At 43.8% G+C, this 25,308-nt stretch overlaps 1 protein-coding gene across 5 annotated transcripts in view; it reads left to right on the top strand.

The window, feature by feature from the left end:
- The window catches only part of TSGA10 (testis specific 10), a 70,041-nt gene extending 46,176 nt beyond the window's left edge, over nt 1–23,865 (top strand). For 4 of the 5 annotated variants that reach the window (XM_056555947.1, XM_056555945.1, XM_056555944.1 and 1 more), the window contains exons 13-20: nt 2,734–2,902; nt 3,852–3,962; nt 4,620–4,805; nt 5,415–5,624; nt 15,187–15,389; nt 16,827–16,931; nt 17,239–17,385; nt 23,181–23,863. In XM_056555947.1, coding sequence (XP_056411922.1) covers nt 2,734–2,902; nt 3,852–3,962; nt 4,620–4,805; nt 5,415–5,624; nt 15,187–15,389; nt 16,827–16,931; nt 17,239–17,385; nt 23,181–23,205 — 1,156 coding nt within the window. In that variant the 3' untranslated portion in view covers nt 23,206–23,863. Of the gene's footprint in view, nt 1–2,733; nt 2,903–3,851; nt 3,963–4,619; nt 4,806–5,414; nt 5,625–15,186; nt 15,390–16,826; nt 16,932–17,238; nt 17,386–23,180 lie in introns of all 5 variants that reach the window. The other variant, XM_056555949.1, reaches the window with a different exon arrangement.
- The last annotated feature ends 1,443 nt before the right edge of the window (nt 23,866–25,308 follow it).

Here is a 25,308-nt window from a genome sequence, read left to right as displayed (position 1 = left end):
TATATCACCGCAAATAGTGAATTCAGTAAGTACAACATATGTTTGTAGAGTTCATTATTTTAATGTTTGTGAACTTTTATTGTTCTAATGAATATTATTCTATATGTGTGAACTTGGTAGTGACAGGGGTCATCGTGGTGAAGGGTATTGGTGATAAATTCTGGATTAAAGTATATAGATATAGATGGTAGGTGTTGATGTTACTGGATGTCACCTAATGCGTCCATGTACAGTGGATATTGATAATGTTAGAGGACGCCATATATATAAGGTGGAAATGCTAATATTATTATTCCTATGACTGTGGGCATCATAGTATGGTGGTTATTTGGAGGAGTGCTGTGGACTATATTCTATCTATCTATATTATATCTAGATACTAGCTAATCTCCAAAAATGGGGCCCAGGATCCAGATTGGCCCATTAGCTACCAACCCATAATCCATGGCTCCAGGTGGGTATAGCTCAATTGAACTGTATCATATACCCAACTGCTCGGAAGATGATCGATTTCTGAAAGAAAGCCAAAACTTAACATCTAGATTCTTAAATAGGGGCTACCCAATCAAACATATGAGAAAGGCCTTCAACAGAGCACAACGTAGTGATCGGAATAGGTTACTAGGACCGAACAACAGTAACTCCACATCTAAGGAATCAGTCACCAGAATGATAGGAACTTATGATGCCTACACTCCTCAGATCAACCAAATATTACAAAGACACTGGCATATCCTACTATCTGATCCTGATTTGAAGGGAAAAATTGGACCCGGACCTAATATCACATACAGAAGGGGGGCCAATTTACGTGAACTTTTGGTTCACAGTCACTTTGATGAGAAAATAGACACCCCACAGACATGGTTACCCAACCCGCCAGCAGGTTCGTACCCCTGCGGCCACTGCACAATTTGCAGTTCCTTCCCTAAAACTAAGGAATTTATCAATCCATATGATAATAGATCCTACAAGATCTTTGACTTCATAAATTGCAGCAGTAAAAACGTATTATACATAGCTTGCTGCACATGTCCCAAAATATATGTGGGCAAAACAACCCAAGAAGTCAGACGTAGGATTGGCAAACATCAAAAAAGCTTAACAATGATGTGAACACATCTTATATATACTCATCAATGGGAACATTATGAACAGACAGAGACCCCTTGGCACCATATACTATCATGGACATTGGGTATATGATACAGTTCAATTGAGCTATACCCACCTGGAGCCATGGATTATGGGTTGGTAGCTAATGGGCCAATCTGGATCCTGGGCCCCATTTTTGGAGATTAGCTAGTATCTAGATATAATATAGATAGATAGAATATAGTCCACAATAACCACCATACTATGATGCCCACAGTCATAGGAATAATAATATTAGCATTTCCACCTTATATATATGGCGTCCTCTAACATTATCAATATCCACTGTACATGGACGCATTAGGTGACATCCAGTAACATCAACACCTACCATCTATATCTATATACTTTAATCCAGAATTTATCACCAATACCCTTCACCACGATGACCCCTGTCACTACCAAGTTCACACATATAGAATAATATTCATTAGAACAATAAAAGTTCACAAACATTAAAATAATGAACTCTACAAACATATGTTGTACTTACTGAATTCACTATTTGCGGTGATATAATGGGTCTGTATTTATATATATTCAGTACACGTAAGTTACTAGTAGAATAAAGAGTACAACTAATTTGTAGTTTACAATTACCATCATGGTTGTGTCATAATTGAGTCCGCAGACATGTACATAATCCACCATAGGAACATCTTGAGTTGGACGCAGGCGCAGTCTCTAATAATATCTAACATTGAATCTAAGTCCACTGACATGCGCGAACGCCGGATCGCCGTGGAATGGACATGCGCAGTTGCTTACAATTGCGATTGATCATCTCTAAGTGCGGAGACATGCGCGAACGGCAGATCATCGCAGAACGGACATGCGCAGTTATCCTTAACTGTGATAGATTATTACTAAGTGCGGAGACATGCGCCGCGCATCATATATACGCAATGCGAGTGACAGGGCATGAAGAGTATTGATTGGTTGGGATGAGATCAACACATAATGACGTGACATGACCGGATTGGTCAGTCACGTCACTTGAGCTCAGATAGGCCGAATAATCGGCGCATAATGATGTAACGATTTTGACATCACCAACAGAGGGTATAAAAGGGAGAGCGGACCAAACGAACGGCCATTAGCCTCTGTACCTTGATAAAGTTGGTTCATCCAACGAAACGTCGGGCAGCGGAGGGCTATTCATATTTTAACTAGCAGCTTACAGTGCTTCTCTATCTATACAGTGGCATCCGCAGATTAGTGCTATAAAAGCACAATACCATTACCCAAGAAGTTACAGGGTGCCAACATACGATTCAAGCAACTACTAGCTGTGCTTTTAGATCACTATACCGGAGCTCATATATTTTAAATGACTTAATAAAATTTAGTTTTAAGGGGGGTTTCTAGTTTAGGGTTAACCCCTTGGGGGGCGACCCCTAAAGGTTGTTGTCACATATAATTTGCCCTGGAATCCCTGGGGAATTTTGTTGTTGTGTAAAGGTATATTGGACACAGAGCTAGCTAGAATGGGTTTTCTCATCATACAGCACTTTTCTTCATGTAAAGCAAATAAAAATCTGATCATTAAGTTCAGTGTTCTGTTCTTTTGTTTCTTAGGCAATCTTCTAAAACTATTAGCAGTCATGAGCAGGAAGTCAGTCGCCTACGTCGGCAAATAGATGAGATCAGTGAAGAATTGTCTCAAACAGGAAGAGTGAAGGAGACTGTAGTTCAGGAGAATGTGGCTCTGCATGATCAGTTTTCCAAAAACAAGGTTGAGATACAGGTAATATGTACATCAGTCAGGCAAGCCAAGACCTTCTGTTACAATAATATGTACACTACATACATAATCTGTCCCTCACTAAATACAAGTCAAATAGGTAAACATGAGCATGAGTATTTTCCATCTAATCATGTTGTTATCTTAAAAATCCTATTTAACTATTAAGGGTAGGGTCAGACGTATAGGCAATGTATTTGATGCTGCCCAAAATCCCCTGCATATTCTCCTAAAGGCAAACCACGAACCGGGTGAGCCCTGTGTCCGCAGTGAGGTTTGAATGCGGGCCTGCGTGTCACAGTTACATTAGCACGCTGGCTCCTCCTCCAAACCTTACTGCGCCATGTATTTCCTGCTGCGCAGCGGATTTTGCACAGTGTGAAATACACCGTGTACACAATGTGTGACCCTATCCTAAAAAGGAATTTTGCACACTAAACATGACATTTTAATTTCATGTCTTATCCTTGGGGCTTTTTGCTGACATGTCCATTGATCCTGAGAGCGTGCCTGTCCTGCCTCTTATAGAGATGCAGAAACAACCAAGCTTGATATAGATATTTTTGAATTTCCCGTAGACTTTCCAATTGTCCACTGAGAACAATTGGATCCTCAGCAATATAGCTGATACCTCAAGACATTTATGGCATATCATATTATTTAATATGGAGTCTGGCATTGCTTGGCAGCAATCCATGTAAAGTTACCCAGTCAAATTATTTTAAACAGTGTGCCTCCAGCTGTTGCAAAACTATAACTCCCAGCATGCCCGGACAGCCTTTGGCTGTCCGGGCATGCTGAGAGTTGTAGTTTTGCAACAGCTGGAGGCACACTGTTTGCAAAACACGGTTTTAAAACTTGGAAGAAAACTAAATAACTTATTTTTCAGAGATATAGAAGTGAACATGCACAAATCCCTGTAATATATTAATTTATTTTTTATTTTTTTTAGTCGTTAACTCATAAGCTCAAAGACTTACAAAATGAACTTCAGGATGAGAAGCTAAAACTTCAAGGTGCTAAAACAGATCTTACACGACTCGAAAATGTATTGACTTCCAAAGTAAGTTGGAAAGAAACAAATAAAATAGGGCTAGCTTATATTAGGGCTCTACATAGAAATATATGTAGTGTCTGGGGAATTATAGTAGCTGTATTGGGCCATATCTTATAAATTATATATAGTCAGACATTATGTAATAACAGGTCAGATGATATTTGGTGTGTACACACAGGCTTTTATATCTGTATCTGTCGATTAAATATCATTGGGATGTTTTGTATGTAGTATTCTGCGGGAAAATACACAGGCCCAGCTTAATCAAATGTGTCCGATTTTTGTCGCAGACAAATAGTAACCAAGTTTAGACATTTCCTCATGTGGCAATACCACATATGTTTGTTTATTCTCATGATTTTATTTGAAAATGGTTTTAGTGGAGGGCCTTATTTGCATTTATTACAAAAAAAAACGATTCACTATTTTTATAGATAGCATAGCCCTGATTAGTGTTATCGGCACTCTGCTTATACAGGTTGCCAAGGCTGCCTGTATTCTCAGAGCACTGATTGGATGGCATGTAGGCAGGTAAGGACCCTCTGATGGTCATCTCAGCTGATTGGGATTCCAGGATTACCATGCGGAGGTCTCGATCACTCCCCAAACCCACATAAATCTGCTCACAAAAAATTATTCAGGAAATGTTTTTTTCACTGACAGGAAAAAGAAAATCGAGACCTCCTTGAAAATTACCGCAAATCCTCATCTCAGGCTCATATTTGGGAAGATAAATTTCACCAACTGGAGGCAGAATTTAACTCTGTAAAGCTGGACCTTCTTGGTGCAGAATCAGAACGCCGAAGAATTAAAGACAGAGTTGATGCCTTAGAATCAGAGTCTGAACAAGTAAGATATAAATATGTCTGTTACAAGGCAATACATGTTTTAACTAAAGCAGTAGAGTGGTAGAAAAAATAGGGATAAGACAATGTGTCATTTGAAAGGGAACTGGGGTCAGACGGCAGCCAGTCAGCAGGTTTTTAGGGTATAAAGTAAGAGCATGGTTGTATAGATCTTTTGAGCCTGAATCTTTACATGCCTCTCATTAGATAATTTACCCCACCAGAGCTGAGATATCATAGTTTAACATATATGCAAATTAGGCTTCGGATTCCACTAGGCATTTCCCTATGGCTAGGTTTCCACTACATACTGCCTCTGCAATTTTTGAGCCAAAGTCAAGTGGATCCATAAGGGAGGAGAAGTGCAAGTCCTTCCTTTATATGTCCTATTCCTTTTAAATACACTTCTGGCTTTGGCTCAAAAACTGCAGTGGCAGATATCCAAAAACTGCCAGAAAAGAACCAAGTGGAAACTTAGCCTTAGGCTGTTAGTGTCCAGCACAGTTCAGCCCCTTTACCAGTTAGTCATCCCCCAACCCCTACTTTACCTACAGCTTTGCAGCCTGTTGTAGACTTTTTTCTGATGCATCTGTATTTTCATATTGGATTTTAGCATATTACCTCAGAACAGTCTTATAAATCTCAAATAAGCACTTTGTCCAAGTCAGTTGCAAGGATGGAAGAAGAGCTGCGACAGGTTAAAGCAGAGAAGTCATCGGCCATTAGTGACCTGGCATCTACCAGGGAACTTTGTGTTAAACTGGATTCTGGTAAAGAAATGATAAACCGTCAACTCCATGCTAAATCACAAGATGCAGAGATGGTATGTTACAGGACAAAAAAATTATCTTATGTTATTTTACATGTTTGCAAATTGTCAGAATACTTGAGTTACCGCTGGAGGAGTCCAAATGGAGGAAAAAAACCCTGGTTGGTTGGGGGGCACACACCGCTAACAATGAAATCCACCACAGGCACCATGGATTAAAAAAGGGATTTTTATTAATATAAAAACAGACAACGCGTTTTGAGAGTACCCACTATCTTTTTCAAGTCTCTTTCAGATGAGACTTGAATAAGAGAGTGGGTGCTCTCAAAACACGTTGTCTGTTTTTACATTAAAGGGGTACTTTTTTTTTTTTTTTTTTTAAATCAACTAGTGCCAGAAAGTTAAACAGATTTGTAAATTTTGGAACACAGTGCCTCATGAGCACAGTGCTCTCTGCTGACATCTCTGTCCATTTTAGGAACTGTCCAGAGCAGCATATGTTTGCTATGGGGATTTTCTCCTACTCTGGACAGTTCTTAAAATGGACAGAGATGTCAACAGAGAGCACTGTGCTTGTGATGTCAGCAGCGTAGATCTGAAGGGACAAAAACGGCAGAGCTTCCTCATGGGACAAGTATCGTCTGATACATAATATGTGTGTCGAGCAGATAGTGTATGGTGAGTGTAGTTGTACCACTCACCTTGCTTAGTTGTGTATAATGACACAACTGCAATAGCGCTTTGGACAATCAGATAGGTGATGCAGCCTCCTGGTTCCAGGTTTTGGAGTACTCCAGGCCGGTCAATAGAATGATAGGTTTGAGGAAAAAAGATTCCAGCTTCTTGGCGCAAACCACCAGCGATGGATAACAGTTTCTTCAAAAATAATTTTTATTGCCAAAGAAAACAACGCGTTTCAGAGCTTTGGAGCTCCTTCATCAGGTAAGTATGGCAGCATAACAAAACAAGATACAAAGACGCTCTTTATGCTCAAAATTGGCGCCAGATTATGGTGGGCCCCGCCCCGTGGGCGTGGCCGCCAACTCAGGGCCAATGGTGAGCACAAGAGTTAACCAGAGAATAACATCTTAAATATGGATAAAATTACACATAACATTTATAAAATCAATGTAGTTATACATGTTGGATAGATATCTTACATTATATATGAGTTTTGGATAGTGATGATGGGACGCTGAACACCGGCGACTTGAAGCGCACGCGTCCGTGGTGTGATGCGGGCACAAGATGCGTGTACCCGCTGCTATGGTAACGAGCATAGTAGGGAGTGGTGTGCGTATGCGCATGCGTATACAATGTGATGTCAGCAGAGAGCTCCAAGAGAGTTCCAAAAAGAAAATAATTTCCTCTGTAGTATTCAGCAGTTAATAAGTAATGGAAGGATTAAGTTTTTTTAATAGAAGTAATTTACAAATCTGTTTAACTTTCTGGCACCAGTTGATTTAAAAAAAGTTTTCCACCGGAGTACCCCTTTAATAAAAATCCCCTTTTTAATCCATGGTGCCCTTGGTGGATTTTACTGTTAGGTGTGTGCCCCCAACCAACCTGGGTTTTTTTTCTCCGTTCGGACTCCTCCAGTGGTAGTTCAAGTATTCTTCAGCCATCTCCCTGCAGGTGGATCCAGGTCCGGGGCAGCCACGCAACAAAACTTACTATTTCATGCTATAATAGGTGTTGAGCTCTAAGCCAAACATCGCCAGGCACGTGAGCACTTATTGTGACTACATGTACCTGTCCTGCTTTTGGTAACGGCACAAGGCAGCACCACTGTTTGTCCATCTTATTGTCTCCACATATCCCTGCAAATTGTCAGAATGTCATTCTGCTTGCAGAATGTGATCAGTGGAGGATAGAGACTTTTAATATATAACATAAAATAACAATATTAATTAATATTCAAAGTTCAACAGGCTAGAGGTTATAGTGCGGCATGCTCCATTGATCATTATGCTTTCTATGTGGAATTTCTGGACAATAAACTCTCAATATAAAAGGCCCTAATATGGATCCATAGCCATACAGCCTTACAGTCCAAGCAGTTGGTTTTGCAGTGTGCATGATCTGTAAGGGAAAGCTTCTGCTTTTAACATCCTGAGCGGTTATCCCGAGCGTGACTCGGGGTTAATTTTCCCTGCCAGGATCGGTAACCCCGAGTCACGCTCGGGGTAGAATTGCAGAGTTGCACGATATATCGAAAAAGCAATGCGATATAGCGATACGGCCCCCGGGAAAACATGCGATTATCTGCTCGGGTCGGCTCCCGTTGCGGGGGCTGGCCAGAGCAGGTAAAGAAAAATACTAAAAGTCAGTGTTTCGGGCATGCTGGGAGTAGTAGTTTCTCAACAGCTGGAGGCACCCTGTTAGAAAAACACTGAGCTAAGTGTAAAAGGAAAAAGGAGTAAAATAAAAAAAACTTTTGCTTACCTAATCCCGGTCCCTGCAGATGTCGTTCCCCTCCGTGCGCTCTGGTCCCTGCTCTCTTCACTATTCATCTTCTAGGACCTTTCCCTTTTCAGCCAATCACAGGCCGCAGTGGTTTCAAGCCAGTGATTGGCTGAAGGGGAAAGGGCTTGTTCTGCAGCAAATAGACTAGGTTTGAAATCTGCACGGCAAACCTAGTGTATGTTGCTGCAGGACAAGGTGAGAAGGGGGATATGAATATGACAGAGGGGGGAATGTGACAAGGGGGGGGGGAGGTGATAGGGGGGAGGGGAATGTGACATGAAGGGGGGGGGATGTGACAAGGGGGGGGGAAGAATGTGACCAGGGGGGGAATGTGACAGGGGGGGAGGGGAATGTAACATGGAGGGAGGGGAATGTAACATGGAGGGGGGGGAGAATGTAACAAGGGGGGGGAATGTGACAATGGGGAAGAATGTGACAAGGGGGGGGGTGACAAGGGGGAGGAAAATGTGATAAGGGAGGGGGAATGTGACGGGGGAGATGTGAAATGGGCAGGGGGAGATGTAAAATTCAATGCAAAAAATTGTACCGCTTTTGGTACAAATTTCCAGACAGAATCATACCGCCAGGGAGGTTAAGAAATGTATACATATACAACTCAACGTATGTTTGTATGTTCCAGCATAACTTCCAAATGGAGATATTTTGATGAAACTTGGTACACATGCTATATGTCAAATACAAATATAGTGAAGTTAAATCAACCATAACCCACCCCCAGTCTATGTACATCTCCTGTTCACATTACTCTGAGGTTAGAGAGATTGCCTGGGAGTTTAATACTTACTGTTCTGTAAGCAGGTACTGAAGACCAGGCAATGCTGGGTACTCTGCTACTTTCTGCATGACTTATTCTACCTGGAATAGCCTGGCCAATGCTTTATAGGTATGATGCATGTCAAGAATTTACATACCATAGAAGCCTTCATGCTGCTATGGAGCCACTGGAGGGAAGAGGGAACACATTTTCACAGGTTTGGAAAGGTTAGCAAGCATGACAATAGTATGGGACTCCAAGGAACTCTGATTGTGTTTGATAAAGACTATTTCTCTATCGGCTCTGTTGGGGGACACAGACCGTGGGTGTATGCTGCTGTCTCTAGGAGGTGTGTGACACTATGGTAATAAAAAAAAGTCGGCTCCTCCCAGCAGGATATACCCGCCTTCAGGCTCTGAGCTAATCAGTTTAAGCTTAGTATCTGAAGGAGGTGGACATGGTCTGGAATTCTCCAGACCAGGTCTTCTGATTTTTTTCTTTTCCTAGTATAGGGACGTGTTAGTTTTTTATTCCTTTTTCTTTTCTGTTTTCAGGTGGGGATTCAGGGACTCCGGTTCCCTGTTTCCTCATTGCGAGTGAGGGGGCACAGACATTGCGCTGTTCACCCCCCCTCGCCAACGGTCAGCGCCTGGGTTGGTACCTCATGGGTCCGGGCCCCCCTATTTCCCTGCTCGCCTCGCTCGCGCATAGCAGCCAGGCGTGATGCAGGTAACTAAAGCTGACTGAAGACTTAACTGAAGACTCCATTAGGTAAGTTCTTCTGACTGAGGTAAGTACTTTCCCCCCTTTTTCTCCTTAGGTACGGACTTGCAACCTCTGGAGACCCCCTGTTTTTGGCCCACCTTTCAGGTTATGGGGGCTGGTTTATACAGGGGCTGGATTTTTATTCTGGGGTGCAGTGGCATTTCAGGGGGCATGTAATTTTATGGGGCACTTCACTGTATGTGTGTGTGTGTGCTTTTCACTGTATGTGTGTGTGTGTGCAACGCCTTATATGTGTCTGTCAGCCGCGGCGCTGGTTCGGGCCGGACGCTCTCAGCGCCGGCTCATTTTCACTTCTCATGCAACGCCTTATATGCGGCTGACAGCCGCGGCGCTGGTACGGGCCGGGTGCTCTCAACGCCGGCTTACTTTAATTTTCTCCGGCAGTCCCTGCCGGCGTACAGGCCGCCCGCTCTGTTCCTCCGAGCGCATATGCGGCTGACATGTGCGCTCGGGACAAGGAGCGGGCGCCATTACTGCTTCTTGTCGGCAGTTCATAGCTCCACTCACAGCGCGGTCGGAGCTCTTCAGAGACGCGAAGTAGCCTCCAATCAGCGCCGTGGGCGTGAATTTCAGTTAGGAGTGGCCTATTAGTTAGTGCCTCTGCTTCAGGAACGCCCCTCTCTCCCTATTGGCTGACACTCTAGCTGCACGGAGCCGAGTTCTCCTCTCTGCAGCTGCCCAGGGTCACAGACTAGGGTGAGAAAGTCCCTGTCTTTTTTTTCTCATTATCTCAGTACCCAGAGCTGTTCCTCCCTCTAAACAGTATCCTGGTATGTCAGTGACTTATTTTGCCTGTAGGCACTGTAATACCGAGAGCCCACTTACCCTGCCTGCTTCACTGCTCTCCCAGACCCCCTAGTACCCCCTGGTGCCCTTTCGGTTCCGGTGGATTCAGCCGCTCCACCAGCCTGGGTTTCCTCCCTGACCCGGTATATGGCTGACTTGACCCAAGTCTCCCGTTCGGTGGCTGAGGCCTCCCGGGAAGTGATGTCCACCTTGAAGGGGTCTACCCTGAGCAGGAGAGGGCCTGCTCCTCGTCTCCACATACTTCACGCTCTCACAAGCGTACTAGGGGTGCCTTGTCTGACTCTTCCATTGTGTCTTTAGATAGACGTGGGCGTTCCCCTTGTGGGTCCCGCCGCCCCCCCCCCCCCCCGTCATCTGGGCACACACGTCGCTCCTCCAGAGGACGTTCTCGGAGTCGCCGCTCTGCCACGCAAGAGCCGCGTTCCCGGTCAGGGTCGCCCCCCTCCAGGACTGCCTCTACTCGTTTACATTCTCCTGGTGAACTGGCGGACGAGGCTTCTGAGCCGGCATCTGACTCAGAGGACCACTCGGATTCAGTTGAAACGGTGTACTCATTGGTGACAGCCATAAGAGACACCTTTCACTTAGAGGACCCAGGATCTTGGGATGTCACTCCAGGAGTATCCTTTCATCGTACTAAGCCAGCACCTCAAAGGTTCAGCTCTCACACTGACTTTGAGGACATTCTGGAATCTGCATGGAAACATCCAGACAAGAGGTTCTCGGGAATCAAGACGATTCAAGAACGTTTATCCATTTGACAAGGCCTTTGTCACCTAGGTGGTTTTCCCTCCCTCTGGATCCACCAATCTCCCGGATCTCTAAGGCGACTACACTGCCACTGGCAGAGGCCGCTGCCTTCAAGGATTCCACGGACAAGAAGGCAGAATACTTAGCGAAGTTTGCCTCTGAAGCAGCTGGCTCTTCTCTTCTTCCCATCTTCGCCTCGACATGGGCAAGGCCCTGTAGGAGCGGTGCCAAAGGCTCTATCAGGATATCTTAGCGGGATCCCCCCAGAGGATCTATCTGTCCTGGCTCTCCAATGCTCTAAATCTGGGGACTTCCTGTGCGCAGCTTCCATGCAGTCAGCCCGTTGTTCTGCCTTGCTGTGGGTCACATAGTGGCTCTCCGCCGCTCTCTGTGGCTTAAAGCTTGGAATGCGGATGCCGCTTCCAAAAGGTCTCCCACTGTGCTTCCCTTTACGGGTGGCCGTCCTTTTGGCAGGCGCCTTGATGAGATTATCCCTGAGGCGACGGGAGGTAAGAGTTCCTTGTTGCCTCAAAATAAGGCTCGCCCTACTTACCAAAGGAAGTCCTCTTCCTTTCGGACCTTTGGCTCCAGCAAAGGGTCCGGGCAGGCGCCTTCGCGGGACAAGATGGCTCCCTCGTTACGGGCACGCCTGTCTTGGAAGTCGGACTCCAACCGGTCCGGCAGTTTTGCGCCCAAATCAGGCAACCGCAATCCCACTTCTGCATGAAGTGAGGCCCCCACCTGCAGCTCTTTTCTCGGGTGGGAGGTCGTCTCTTACTTTTTCGAGACATCTGGACCTTGGATCAGGGACGTGGTGTCCAATGGTTACCGAATCGACTTCGCTTCCCTTTCCGGGGGATCAGTTTTTTTCGAATCCTGGACCCCCGGTCGCCTTCTCTGGCGAAGCAATTTCGAGAGGCTCTCCAGTCTCTGCTTCTCCAGGGGCTTATTGTTCCCGTTCCTCCAGGGAAACGGTTCCGGGGTTTTCTATTCCAATCTTTTTGTGATTCCCAAGAAGGACGGTTCTGTGCGTCCAATCCTAGACCTCAAGCGTCTCAACCGTCATCTTCTCATCCGTCTCTTCCGAAAGGAATCTCTCCGTTTGGTGGTGGCGTTCCTGGAACAAGGGGAATTTACTTCACTGGTGGACATCAAGGATGCCTACCTCCATGTGCCAATATTTCCAGGCCATCATCGGTACCTCCGCTTTGCGGTTCCAGAGGGGCATTTTCAATTCGTAGCCATCCCCTTCGGTCTGGCCTCGGCTCCTTGGGTCTTTACCAAGATCCTTGCACCAGTGATGGGCCTGTTACGGTCGACGGGAGTCTCGGTGATACCTACCTGGACGACCTTCTCATCAAGGCTCCAACCAGAGCCCAGACTCTGGAGAATGTGGACGTCACTCTCCACACTCTGGATCGCTCCGGGTGGATAGTCAACCGGGACAAGTCAGTCCTCTGTCCTACCCAGTCTATAACCTTCTTGGGACTTCGCTTCGACACGGCCTCTGCCCGAATTGCCTCCCGCCGGACAAACGTCTGGCGCTTCTGTCGGGGTCCGCTCCCTTCGGACCCAGGTTAGCTCCCAACTGCACTTGTATGTAAGTCCTGGGTCGGATGGTGGCAACTATGGAGGCCGTACCCTTTGCCCAGTTTCATTACCGCCCCCTTCATCTGGCGATTCTCTCTCGATGGGACAGGTCTCCTCTGTCCCTCGATCGTCAGATTGTTCTCCCTCGCAGGGTCTGTCAGTCTCTGCTCTGGTGGCTCCGGTCCCCCCTTCTTCTCCAAGGGCGGTCATTTCTTCCCCTTCACTGGCAGGTAGTTACAACGGATGCCAGCCTGTCGGACTGGGGCGGCGTGTTCAGGGATTGGACGGTTCAGGGACTCTGGTCTCCCCGAGAGACTCTTCTTCCGATAAACATATTGGAATTACGGGTGATTCTTCTTTGTCTTCTTCATTGGGAGTCCCATCTTCAGTCCCGTCCTGTCCGCGTCCAGTCGGAAAACATCACGGCCGTGGTGTACATAAATCGTCAATGCGGCTCTCGCAGCTCGGCAGCCTTGGCCGAGGTGACCAAGATTCTCATCTGGGCGGAAAGCAAGTCCCGGGACCCTCAGGCTCTGCCGTGGGCGCCCTAGTGATTCCTTGGGCGGGGTTTGCCCTACCCTATCTGTTCCCTCCCCTTCCGCTCCTTCCCAGGGTTCTGAGAAAGCTCAAAACAGAGGGCATCCCCGCCATTCTGGTAGCTCCAGATTGGCCCGAGGGTCATGGTACGCCGACGTAGTCAGGCTCCTGGACGACGCTCCACTGCGCCTTCCGCTCCGTCCGGACCTGCTCTCCCAGGGTCCTCTTGGCCACCCCAAATTACAGTCGCTGCATTTGACGTCGTGGCGGTTGAGATCGTGGTTTTGAGTGCCCGCGGGTTCTCTTCCCAAGTCATTCACACCGTGCTCAGGGCTCGTAAGCCCTCCTCCTCAAGAATTTGCCACCGTACTTGGCGGTCTTATTTTCATTTGTGCTAAGCTCAGGATTTATCCCCTGTAACCTTCTCGGTTCCCCATCTTCTCTCCTTTTTGCAGTCGGTTTGGAACTAGGGTTGTCTCTCAGTTCCCTTAAAGGTCAGGTTTCGGCCCTTGCTATTCTTTTCCAGCGGCCCCTAGCTTCTATTCTCATGTCCGGACCTTCCTTCAAGGAGTGGCACATGCTGTTCCTCCTTATCGGTCACCCTCTCCCCCTTGGGACTTGAGTCTGGTTCTGAGTGCCCTCCAGGGCGAACCCTTTGAGCCCCTTAGAGAGGTGTCTCTCCGCCTCCTTTCTTAGAAAGAGGCGTTTCTTGTGGCTATCACCTCCATCCGGAGGGTGTCTGAATTGGCAGCTCTCTCCTGCCGTTCTCTGTTTCTGGTGATCCACCAGGAGAAGGTTGTTTTCCGGTCAGATCCTTCCTTTTTGCCTAAGGCGGTTTCGGCCTTTCATCTCAATGAGGACAATGTCCTCCCGTCTTTTTGCCCTTCTCCTTCTCATCCTAAGGAGCGCTTACTACACAAGCTAGATGTAGTTCGGGCTGTTCGGTCTTATCTCTCCATCACTTCTTCATTTCGTCAGTGTGATTCCTTTTTTCGTCCTTACGGAAGCTCGTCGTAAGGGACAGTCTGCTTCCAAGGCCCCATTTCTCGGTGGATTCGATCCGCCATTTCGGAAGCCTATCGCTGTAAGGGGAAGATTCCTCCTTTCAGGGTTGTGGCTCATTCTACCGTTCTGTTGCGGCATCCTGGGCTCTCCAGAATATAGCCTCGGCCTCGCAGATTTGCAAGGGGGCTACCTGGTAGTCTTTGCACACTTTCTCGAGGTTCTGCCGAGTTCATACCTTCGCATCGGCTGATGCTAGTCTGGGCCTTAAAGTGTTGCAGGTGGCCGTGGAACGGCCGTCTGCCTGACTGCTTATCTGCCCACCCAAGGGACGGCTTTGGTACGTCCCACGGTCTGTGTCCCCCAATTGAGCCGATAGAGAAAAGGAGATTTTTTAAAACTTACCGTAAAATCTCTTTCTCGAAGGATCCATTGGGGGATACAGCTCCCGCCCTTTTTTGGGGTTTCCTTTGGTTCTCTGTCCGAGGGTGTGTTCAGTTATGTTTTTCTCTTCTGGTTCTCGGACAGTTTGGGTTTTCTTTGACCTGTTGGTCCTCTCCTATTGCTCTGGAACTTAAACTGATTACCTCAGGGCCTGAAGGCGGGTATATCCTGCTGGGAGGAGCCGACTTTTTTTATTACTATAGTGTCACACCTCCTAGAGACAGCAGCATACACCCACGGTCTGTGTCCCCCAATGGATCCTTCGAGAAAGAGATTTTACGGTAAGTGTTAAAAAATCTCCTTTTTAGTGTGAAGCAGCACCTGAAACAAGACTTCCTTGTTGTGGAGCCCCAGACCTTTAGGTTTGTCATTGATGTAATGATTTAAATGTAAAGTAAAACATTTTGTCAACAATAAGCAAAGTATTGTAAATTCAACCTATTTTTACTGCTTGTTCAGCTGCAGCAAGAACTGGAATCGTGTCATTCGGAGATAGAACTCCTGAGGAAGCAGCTAGCCAGTGAAAGAATCTCTGTGAAGAACCTGGAAGCCATTTTAGTGTCCAATCAAGACAAAGAATTTCAATCCCAAGTGCAGGTCCAGGAACTTGAAGCAGAATATAAGCTGCTTGGAGATAGGCTGATGTTGGCAGAGAGCAAACTGTAAGTAAACGCTCTTTGTAGATGCTAAATATATAGTGTAGCTGATATTACATAATGTAGCTATACCTTATAACTATAGCCAATATAACTATAGCCATCCTGCTGTACACACAGTCTAACAGTTGCAGATGGGAGGGGTTTGCTAAACAGATATAGATGCAAAACACTACAGTTAGAAGCCTATGATAAAGATAACACACTCTCAATTACACTGACTATTTACATAAGAATCTGCAAGTAATAAAGTGATCAGTTCTGATGTCAGAGCACCTGTCAACTGTATAAGGAATAAAACAGGATATATAGATATGAACAACATTTGCTGTTTGGGTCTATATCTTCATTCCCAAGTAAAATTAAAATCACATACCAGTTACCACTGAGGCACTTAATATGCTTTGCTGCACTTCTATGACAAAAATATTTCTTGGGCAAAAAAGTGTTTGTGCAAAAAATCATGAATGGATTAATTAAAACCCAACAAATGTTCTAAGGCTAAAAAACTGCCTCAGCAATGTTACCATTAGACCAGACATATGTCAGCTTATGCCACAGTTATACGCAACTTTCAGGAGGTGTGCAGTGAGATAAGGAGTGAAACACGCAGCTGTTTGTGTCTTTCTGCTTGTTCTTACTATTAGTTGGGTGACTCCAACCGATCAAAAGTTTTTTGACATGTCTCTGTGACATAAATGACAGGGACACCTTAAAGAGAAACTGACAGCCTGTTCACCTGCACTATGGGTAAGAAATGGGTAAGGGTCGGCACTCGAGTCCCTTGGTGGTACACGTGGAATAAATGGCAATGGTAGAAAGAACAATCCCGGCACTCACTTTAGTCTTCTGCCAAGGGAAATGTGTTTATTAAAACACGGTGCAAACACAATATGACGCGTTTCGGCCAAAGCCTTTATCAGACTGACATCAGTCTGATAAAGGCTTTGGCCGAAACGCGTCATATTGTGTTTGCACTGTGTTTTAATAAACCCAAGTAGCGCAATAGCAAGAATTACATAAACACCTATAACGCTGCAAGTACTACATAAACACTTATAACTCTGCAAGTACTACATCGATTCAAACCCTTTTTTATTTTTTTAAGCTGGTCACCCGTACTATAACCCAGTATATTAGGTTTAGTGCAGGTAAACAGGATGTCATTTTCTCTTTAAGTTTAATGTTTAGTCTTCTAGGGGGTGATCTTCTCAAAGAAAATAGCTACTAAAGGATAATATATGGTGGCCTGAAGATCTGTTACACAAAATAAGTTCTCGATAATGTGGTGGTCTTCTCAAAGACTTGTTTTTTTTTTTTTTTTTTTGGTGAGGTTTCATCGTAATTCATTTTAGAAGAAACATGTAAACTAATGAAAATAATAAACCTTTTATTCAACCTTAGTTTGGTTTTAATTCTCTTTATTATCTGTGCTTCATGCAGAGGAACTCAGAGCCGAGAAGCAGGACAACTAAGAAACAAGATAGCTCAACAAGAGGCCGAGCTTGAAATTACAAAAAGGCAGCTCTCAACAGAACGATTTGAAAGGCAAGTGTGTATATGTGGACGTGTGTATATCAAGAACGTCAAGCAAAATTCTATTTAGGCCACTCACCCACCTGGGTCTCTTGTTTCTGAGATATAAGGAGGGGGGGGGGGGTCGCCTGTAATGACCTGTATAAGAAATAACTCTTCCTGGTGTTTTTTGCTGGCAAATCTGTTTATGCTACAAGCCAATCCACAAAATGTATAATATATATAATATATAATATATACTGCTCATGTCCTTAGGAATACTAAGTCTTTTATGATTTGCAATAATTGCTCTTATTAAGTATAATTACTTTATCTATAGAGAATTTGCTGTCAAGGAGCTCAGACGCCAGAATTTTCAGGCCACTTCAACCTTTAGGAGAACCCCAAGTCCTACCAGATTCTCACCAGAGCGTTCTTTTCGTTCACCTGAGCGCAGTTCCAGATCTCCTGAAAAGTCTGTGGACAGGTGGGTGAAAATAAAACATATACACATGGGGGGGGGGGGTGTTTATCAACGGATTTATGTGTGTTTTAGTGCGTTTCTTTGGAGCATTTCTTTGGGGCAGTGTCTTTTTGTGCCATTTGGTACATTCTCTCCTCTGTCAAATTGTAAACTTGCTAGGACTTTGACAGTCCTGTAGATGATTTTTGCAGTGGTCAGTAATTTATCAATTGCGTCAATTGTTTTTTGGCGATAAATTGGCGGTAAATGGCACCAATATCACAGCCAACAATATTCTGACATTGAAAACACACATACCAAAGGGAGAATATGGCAAGGCTCAGTTCTACTATTAAAAAGGTTGGTGCTTTTAACATGATCGCATCTATCCAAAATCATTCACTCGTCCATTGCTTAAATTTTGTGGACTTCGTAAATAATATTTTAAATGTAAAAAGGATACTCCACTTGACTAGGTAGATTCAAATCCCCCAAAAAAGCACTCACGTCGCTTGCTGAACAGCTGCGGGAGAGACTCGGGCATGGCTGCTTTACACTCGTTAAAGAGGCTGTCCTCTGTGGCAGCTATTTCTGTGTAAAAGATGCTGTCCACAGCTGAATTTCGCGTTTGTGCCAAAATTTACTAAAGGACATGCACCATAAAAACCAAAGGAAAAAAAAAAAATAACGGGTAAAAAGAAACTGACAACAGGTAAAATTGATAAATATATATAATAAATATAATAAAAAATAGTTTCTCTGATTTTGGCAGGTCTGGCCAATTGTCTGTGTATGGGGGCTCCCAGCTCTCCCCTGAATATTGGTGTCAGGGGAGAGAAGGATCGTGCATGTTGGATTTCAAATGCCCAATCCTCTTGTTCTCAGAGAAATAAGCTGCCACTAGAGGAGCCTGGCAGCAACTTACCTCTCTTCTGTCTGTTAAAGGGGTACTCCGGTGAAAAACTTTTTTTTTTAATCAACTGGTGCCAGAAAGTTAAACAGATTTGTAAATTATTTCTATTAAAAAATCTTAATCCTTCCTGTACTTATTAGCTGCTGAATACTACAGTGGAAATTATTTTCCGTTTGAAACACAGAGCTGTCTGCTGACATCATGAGCACAGTGCTCTCTGCTGACATCTCTTTCCATTTTTAGGAACTGTCCAGGGTAAAAGGAAATCCCCGTAGCAAACATATGCTGTTCTGGACAGTTCATAAAATGGACAGAGATGTCAGCAGAGAGTACTGTGCTCGTGATGTCAGCCAACAGTTCTGTGTTTCAAAAAGAAAAGAATTTCCGCTGTAGTATTCAGCAGCTAAGAAGTACAGGAAGGATTAAGATTTTTTAATAGAAGTAATTTACAAATCTGGCACCAGTTGATTTAAAAAAAAAAAAAAAAAAAAAAACACATCAATACTGGATCAACAACTGGCTCTAATCATGACAGCTATAATTACCCGGTGAACTATGTTTAAAAGTTGGAGTATGGTTTGAGAAAATGGGAATACATATAAAGAAGACATATAAACGCTAGACATATAACTGCATGTGGCATTTTTTTATTAGTGCAGAATCTTCACCAACATTCTGCAAAAAAAAAACTACAGTAAAGTACAATTACAGAACTCTGTTCAAAAACTTCATAAAATGGTGCCAAGACTTGATAGCAGAGGCAGGGTAAATTGAAACCCAAAGCATCTGTCACAATACAAAGGTTGGAATGTGCCATTTCTCTTTGATTTTTACTGAGAATAAGGTTGTTTGCCCCCAATTTCCATTTAAAGAGGTACTCCACTGCCCCAGGGTACATTTTGTTCTGAACGCTGGGCGCAGGCTGCACCACATGTGATGTCACGCCACAACCCCCTCAATGCAAGCCTATGGGAGGGGGCGTGGTGGCTGCCACGCTCCCTTCCATAGGCTTGCATTAAGGGGGCGTAGTGTGGCCGTGACATCACGACCCCACAGTCGTACCCAGCATTCCAACGCTAGGGCAGTGGAGTACCCCTTTAAGGCCAGTGTCACACATGGCAGTTTTTTTGAAAACTGCCCCTGAAGTTTTTTAGCCAAAGCCAAAATAGAAAGGAAGGACTTCTACTTCTTTCTGCTGGATCCACTTCTGGTATTGGTAAGAAACTCAGTGGCAGCTTTCCAAACCTCAGCTTAAATAAAAGGGCATGCTACATTCAGACAAAGATCTCTGACTGTAAGCAGCTTCTGTACATTTTACAAGATGTGAAGGCAGAGGGCCACTTTAGATCACTCTTCTGTTGTACCTATTTTACAACAATAGGACGTATTTGTGGTCGTCTGATTTACAGCATTCTTACTTTTCCTAAAAACACACTTTTAGTATCTGTCTGGTTTAAGAGGGAAATTGTATCCTGCTGAGCACCTCCTGACACTTAGAACAATGGGTTTATAGGGGAAGGGTTTTTTTGGTTGTGAATTGCAAGGGCAGTATATTGGGTGATACTAAGCGACACATCCTGCCTCTTATGTGTAAAAAGAGAGACTACCAATAGATCTGCTTTTACTTCAGACTGCAAGTGTTTATTGTAAAATCATGCTTCTGTTTGAGGACTATTTGTTGCCCAAAACTCCATTGAATCTCCTCAGAAGAAAGTGGGGAAGTCTTCCTGCTTTCATCTGAAAGTACCCAATCCTGTTTTGGTAAGACAAATAAAGTCCTCACATGGTCCAGTTACTACATGCATGTATGTGCAGATTTAAGTGTACGTTCACACGTACAGGATCTGCTGCATATTTTGTGCAGCGGATTTTGCACCTTATTAACTTCAATGGGTAGCAAAATCAGCTGCAGAAAATATGCAGCAGATTCTGTACATGTGAACATACCCTAAGGATGAAGAAAAAAAACATGGTCAGAAGAAAAAAAAATCTATTTTAGCAACTACCATTAGTGTTAATGTTGGATTATGACCTGACCTAGAAGAGATGGTGATGAAACACTGCAGCAAAAACTTAATTGTGTCCTATAGAAAGATGATTATAACAAGAGAAAAACACAACATCTTAAAGGGGTACTCCACCGCTAGACATCTTATCCCCTATCCAAAGGATAGGGGATAAGATGTCTGATCGTGATGGTCCCGCAACTGGGGACCCCTGTGATCTCTCTGCTGCACCTGGCGTTCTTTTAGAGCCTCAGGTGCATCACTGGAGGCTCGTGACATCATGGCTGTGCCCCGCTCGTGACGTCATGGCCGCAGCCCTTCAATGCAAGTCTATGGGAGGCCGTCACGCCCCCTCCCATAGACTTGCATTGAGGGGGTGGCCGTGACGTTTCGAGCGGGCATGACCATGACGTTACATGTCTCAGCCTTGCATCGTCAGTCATTCGCTCCGTGCACCGGATGTCTGAGGTGCCGTAGCAGAGATCGCGGGGGTGACTCCCGATCACGGGGCCGGAGTATTGTGACGTCACGGCTCTGCCCCCGTGTGACGTCACGCTCCGTTCCCTCAATGCAAGCCTATGGGAGGGGGCGTGGTAACGGTGTGCTGCATGAAAGATCACGGCACCCCCGCGATCAGGCATCTTATCCCCTATACTTTGAATAGGGGATAAGATGTCTTAGCGCCGGAGTACCCCTTTTAAACTTTCAGGTACATTTTCATCCATCTCACAATTGTGTCACAGACATTTTGTGAATTGTGCTGTCACCAGTCCATAACAGTATCACATGTATTCCTAAGGAATGCTGGTATTATAACGGCGACTACATGTGAAAAAGTCTGAAGCGTAGCCTATCAGTATATGGCTTTCCACCTCTTAATTATATCAATACATTTCAGCTTTTAATTGTTGAAGTTGTTTGTAGCTGTGCTGTACTTCAATTATACACATGTTACTTGTTTGCTATTATTGTTTATACAAATAGTTTATCTACAGTATAACCTGTGGACATTTTGGGGTATTATGATACCAGCTTAGGCTGATGCGTTTCACAGCACTGTGCTGATGGAGCATCACTTGAGCTCTTCTCTTTGTTAGGGACTTCAGCTGTGAATAGAATAAGAGACAATTGTCCTGATACAGTTTCCTGTAGTGCAGTCGTATAGAGTAAAACATTACAAGCTGCCTCTGCACATTCTACCATTTGTCTGACTCTATCTTCATTACCAGTTATTATAGATTGTGCTGGGACAACAAGCCGAGTATTACAGAGTGCAATCCCATAGTCTAGGCCCATACACTGTAACCTGCACTGAGCATGACCTCAAATGATGATGCTACATGCTATGAGCCTATGTACATTTGTCAAAATGCCCATTGACAGTTTATAGTCCTAGTGACTTGTATGCATCTGGCAGGCCACAGTAAATGCATAGGTGAGCCTCCTATGAATGACCTGGACTCTCTTCAATTTGTCATCAGTTTTTGTTTTTTTGTGAATAACGAATGATACCACACTTACTGTAGGTATGGTATTTCTTACAGAACTAATAGATGAAAAGAATCCAGTTCCAAAGGAAAAAATATATTAATTCATGGCTAAAAAGTAAAACTTTAATTAATCCAAAAAAATACCCCTGTGACATGTCAATAAAAAGGAAGAAAAAGCCAATGCAATTCGAGCAAAAAGCTCTTAATCATGACCATGAGAGCTTGTTGCTCAAAACACGTCAGAGGCTCCTTTTTATTGACATGTCACAGGGGTTATTTTTTGGATTTTAGCATGCATTAATTAAAGTCTTGCTTTTTAGTCATTAATTAATATTTTTTTTCCTTTGGAGTTGGGTTGTTTTTCATTTGTCATCTATTAGTTCTGCATCGCTACACGAGATCCGGCCCGCTGACTCCATTCAGTGCTCCAGCATATTGGACCTGGCTTTTCTGTTCGGACTGTGTTCACACGGGTGGTGAGCTGACTTGCAGAGTTTAGTTTTTTTTTCTATTGCTTTTGTATTTGTGCATGGTATTTCTTAGTACCGTATATACTCGAGTATAAGCCGAGTTTTTCTGCACGATTTTTCGTGCTGAAAACGCCCCCCTCGGCTTATACTCGAGTGAACTCTCCACCTGTCAATTCCTTCATCAGTGGTCTTCAATCTGCGGACCTCCAGATGTTGCAAAACCACAACTCCCAGCAAGCCTGGACAGCCATCGGCATGCTGGGAGTTTTGCAACATCTTGAGGTCTGCAGGTTGAAAACCACTGATGAAGGGATTGACAGGCAGTGATGATGACGAAGGCCACAGTGGTCTTCAACCTGCGGACCTCCAGAGGTTTCAAAACTACAACTCCCAGCATGCCCGGACAGCCGATGGCTGTCCGGGCATGCTGGGAGTTGTAGTTTTGCAACATCTGGAGGTCCGCAGGTTGAAGACCACTGATGAAGGGATTGACAGGCGGTGATGATGAAGGGGGGGATGATGATGGGGGTCTGGATGATTACATGGGGGGATGATGTATTTCCCACCCTAGGCTTATAGTCAAGTCAATAACTTTTCCTGGGTTTTTGGGTTTAAATTAGGGGCCTCTGCTTATATTTGGGTCGGCTTATACTCGAGTATATACGGTATGTTAGCAAGCTCCTCAGACACGTTCATGTTAATGGTGGTGAGCCAGTGGGCAAAACAGTGATCAGACAGATTAACTTGACCCCTACCTATGTGACACTATAGGTGTCTGCTGGATGGCTTTTAATGCTGCAACTGTAGCAATAAAATATAGCATTTTTTTCTGATTAGAGACCGATACTAAAGTTAGGCCTTTAATTTGGCACCATCCTTTTTGAAGAACCCCATATTCCTGCCCGTAATGTTCTGTCTAACTGTATGATTTCTCTTGTAGGAGTCTTCTGTTTAGAGACTACTGAACAATGGATTCAAAATGTAAGATTCTTGCAAGACCCATGTTCATTGTGGTAAAAAGGCGTATTCCATCTTCTTTGTGCAGCATCTTATTGAAAATCATCATTAAATATGAGTGCTGAGATCTCATTTCATGTCCCCTGACATTTCATCAATACATTTAATTTCGTCATGACAGATCTGTTACATAATAAATAAGCAGTTACTTCTCATTGGGTTTGTATAAAGACCTATTGTAAACATTTACTTGTAAGGTGTGGCAAGCCTACTTTTTGTTGAATGTTACCTGGGAGCCTCATTGGACTGTACCAAGGCTTTCACTCCTCATAGTTTTCATCAAATGGCTACGAAACAGATTATATTACGGAATCTTGGAAACAATGATTCCAGTGTTATTCTCTGGTATTTGCTACTTTCAGTTGCTCTAGAGAAGGATCCTATTTACCCGCTGTCATAAATCTCAGTCTATAGTTCTCTGGCCACAACCAAGGAGAACTAAGCAGATTGGCAACATGGAAATAGTGCTAAAGGAGTTCTAAAAACAAAATGTCCTCATTTTTCTTAGCTCCTTTCTTGAATACCCAGAAACCTGTCGACATAATTTGAAGGGTTTACAAATATGTGTGTTCCAATATGTTTTAAGATTTTTTTTTTTTTTTTACAATAATGATATTTGTATTTTGATTTTTTTTTTAACAATTAAACAAATTTGTATTTTATTTTGTAAACAGACATTGGTTTGAATAATGAAAAACACATCATTTATTTATTTAGAGATTGGATTTCTTACTATATAGCCATGGCACCAACCCGTGTTACAACCTCAGTTTTCATCCATTGTTTTAAAGTTTTTTTTGTTTTTTTTTATACAGATTTTTTCTATTCAATAAAATGTATTTAATTTTTTTTCGGCTATGCAGTGTTGTTTCCTGTTGCATATTTGTAACAATGTTATACCTTTTTAAAAGAAGCTATGATGTAGTTGAAAAAGCTATATTAAAAACAATATATAATACCCTTGGGTTCAGTAGTGTACCCAAGGGTATTATATATATAGTGCATAAGTCACTCTGTGGTAGAGTCTGTATCCATAGTAGATAGAGCCATAGAAGACCATATAATCCAATTATGCGAAAGGTTGACTTACAGCATTTTGTGCAGGGGAAAAAAAGGGATACGCGCCCCTAGTGTAATATGTCAAGGGTAAATAACAATGCAATGATAAGCGATTTTTCACTCACCATATAGGGTTGTGCTAAGAGCACAACACCTCAGTAGACGTCTGGTTTTAAATGATGCTCCGATCTGCAGCCGTAGCTTGTCCGGAATCAGGGACACTGGTCCGGTGAAAAATGCTTGGAAAGGTAAAATTGAAGTTCTCAGGCGCTGATCAGATGCAGTAGGCGCTGATCAGATGCAGTAGGCGCGTTTCCAGTCCGAAATGGACCCTTCGTCAGACAGGTGCATCACCTGTCTGATGAAGGGTCCATTTTGGACCGGAAACACGTTACAATTGTGCTAATAAATCAACTTTTTGGACAATAACCGTGGGTCCGTACTTATCTACTGCATCTGATCAGCGCCTAAGAACTTGAATTTTACCTTTCCAAGCATACAGCATTTTGTGGCAGTTTTTCATTAAGTTCTTTGAGTCAAAGCCAGAACAGAATTTCGAGAGGAATAGGAAACATAAAGAAAGGTCTTTTTCCTACTGGATCTACTTTAATATCTACATAGTCCACACCATGACCAAATACTACTGCCATACACTGACTGAATTATCAGTGCTACCTTAAGACATAATAATATGAGGGATATTTCTACAACATGGTGACTGAAGAATACCATCACATTGTAAATGACTAAAAAAACACAGTGAATTAACTATTACCACTATACTGGGACTAAAAAATACAGCAGTAGATTCACTAAATAGTATAGTTATATCCTGTAGATTGACAGTATATTGGTTACATTCGGTTCTACACAGACACTAATCTGATTGGTTGCTATGGGCAACTGGGCAACTTTTCCTTTGCACTGGTTTTGATAAATCTCCCCCTCAGGGGGAGATTTATCAAAACCAGTGCAAAGGAAAAGTTGCCCAT

Source organism: Hyla sarda, chromosome 2, assembly GCF_029499605.1.
Source record: "Hyla sarda isolate aHylSar1 chromosome 2, aHylSar1.hap1, whole genome shotgun sequence".
NCBI classification, from domain to species: domain Eukaryota; kingdom Metazoa; phylum Chordata; class Amphibia; order Anura; family Hylidae; genus Hyla; species Hyla sarda.
Note: the sequence above shows the minus strand (reverse complement) of the source record. Positions and strands in the feature narration are given on the sequence as shown.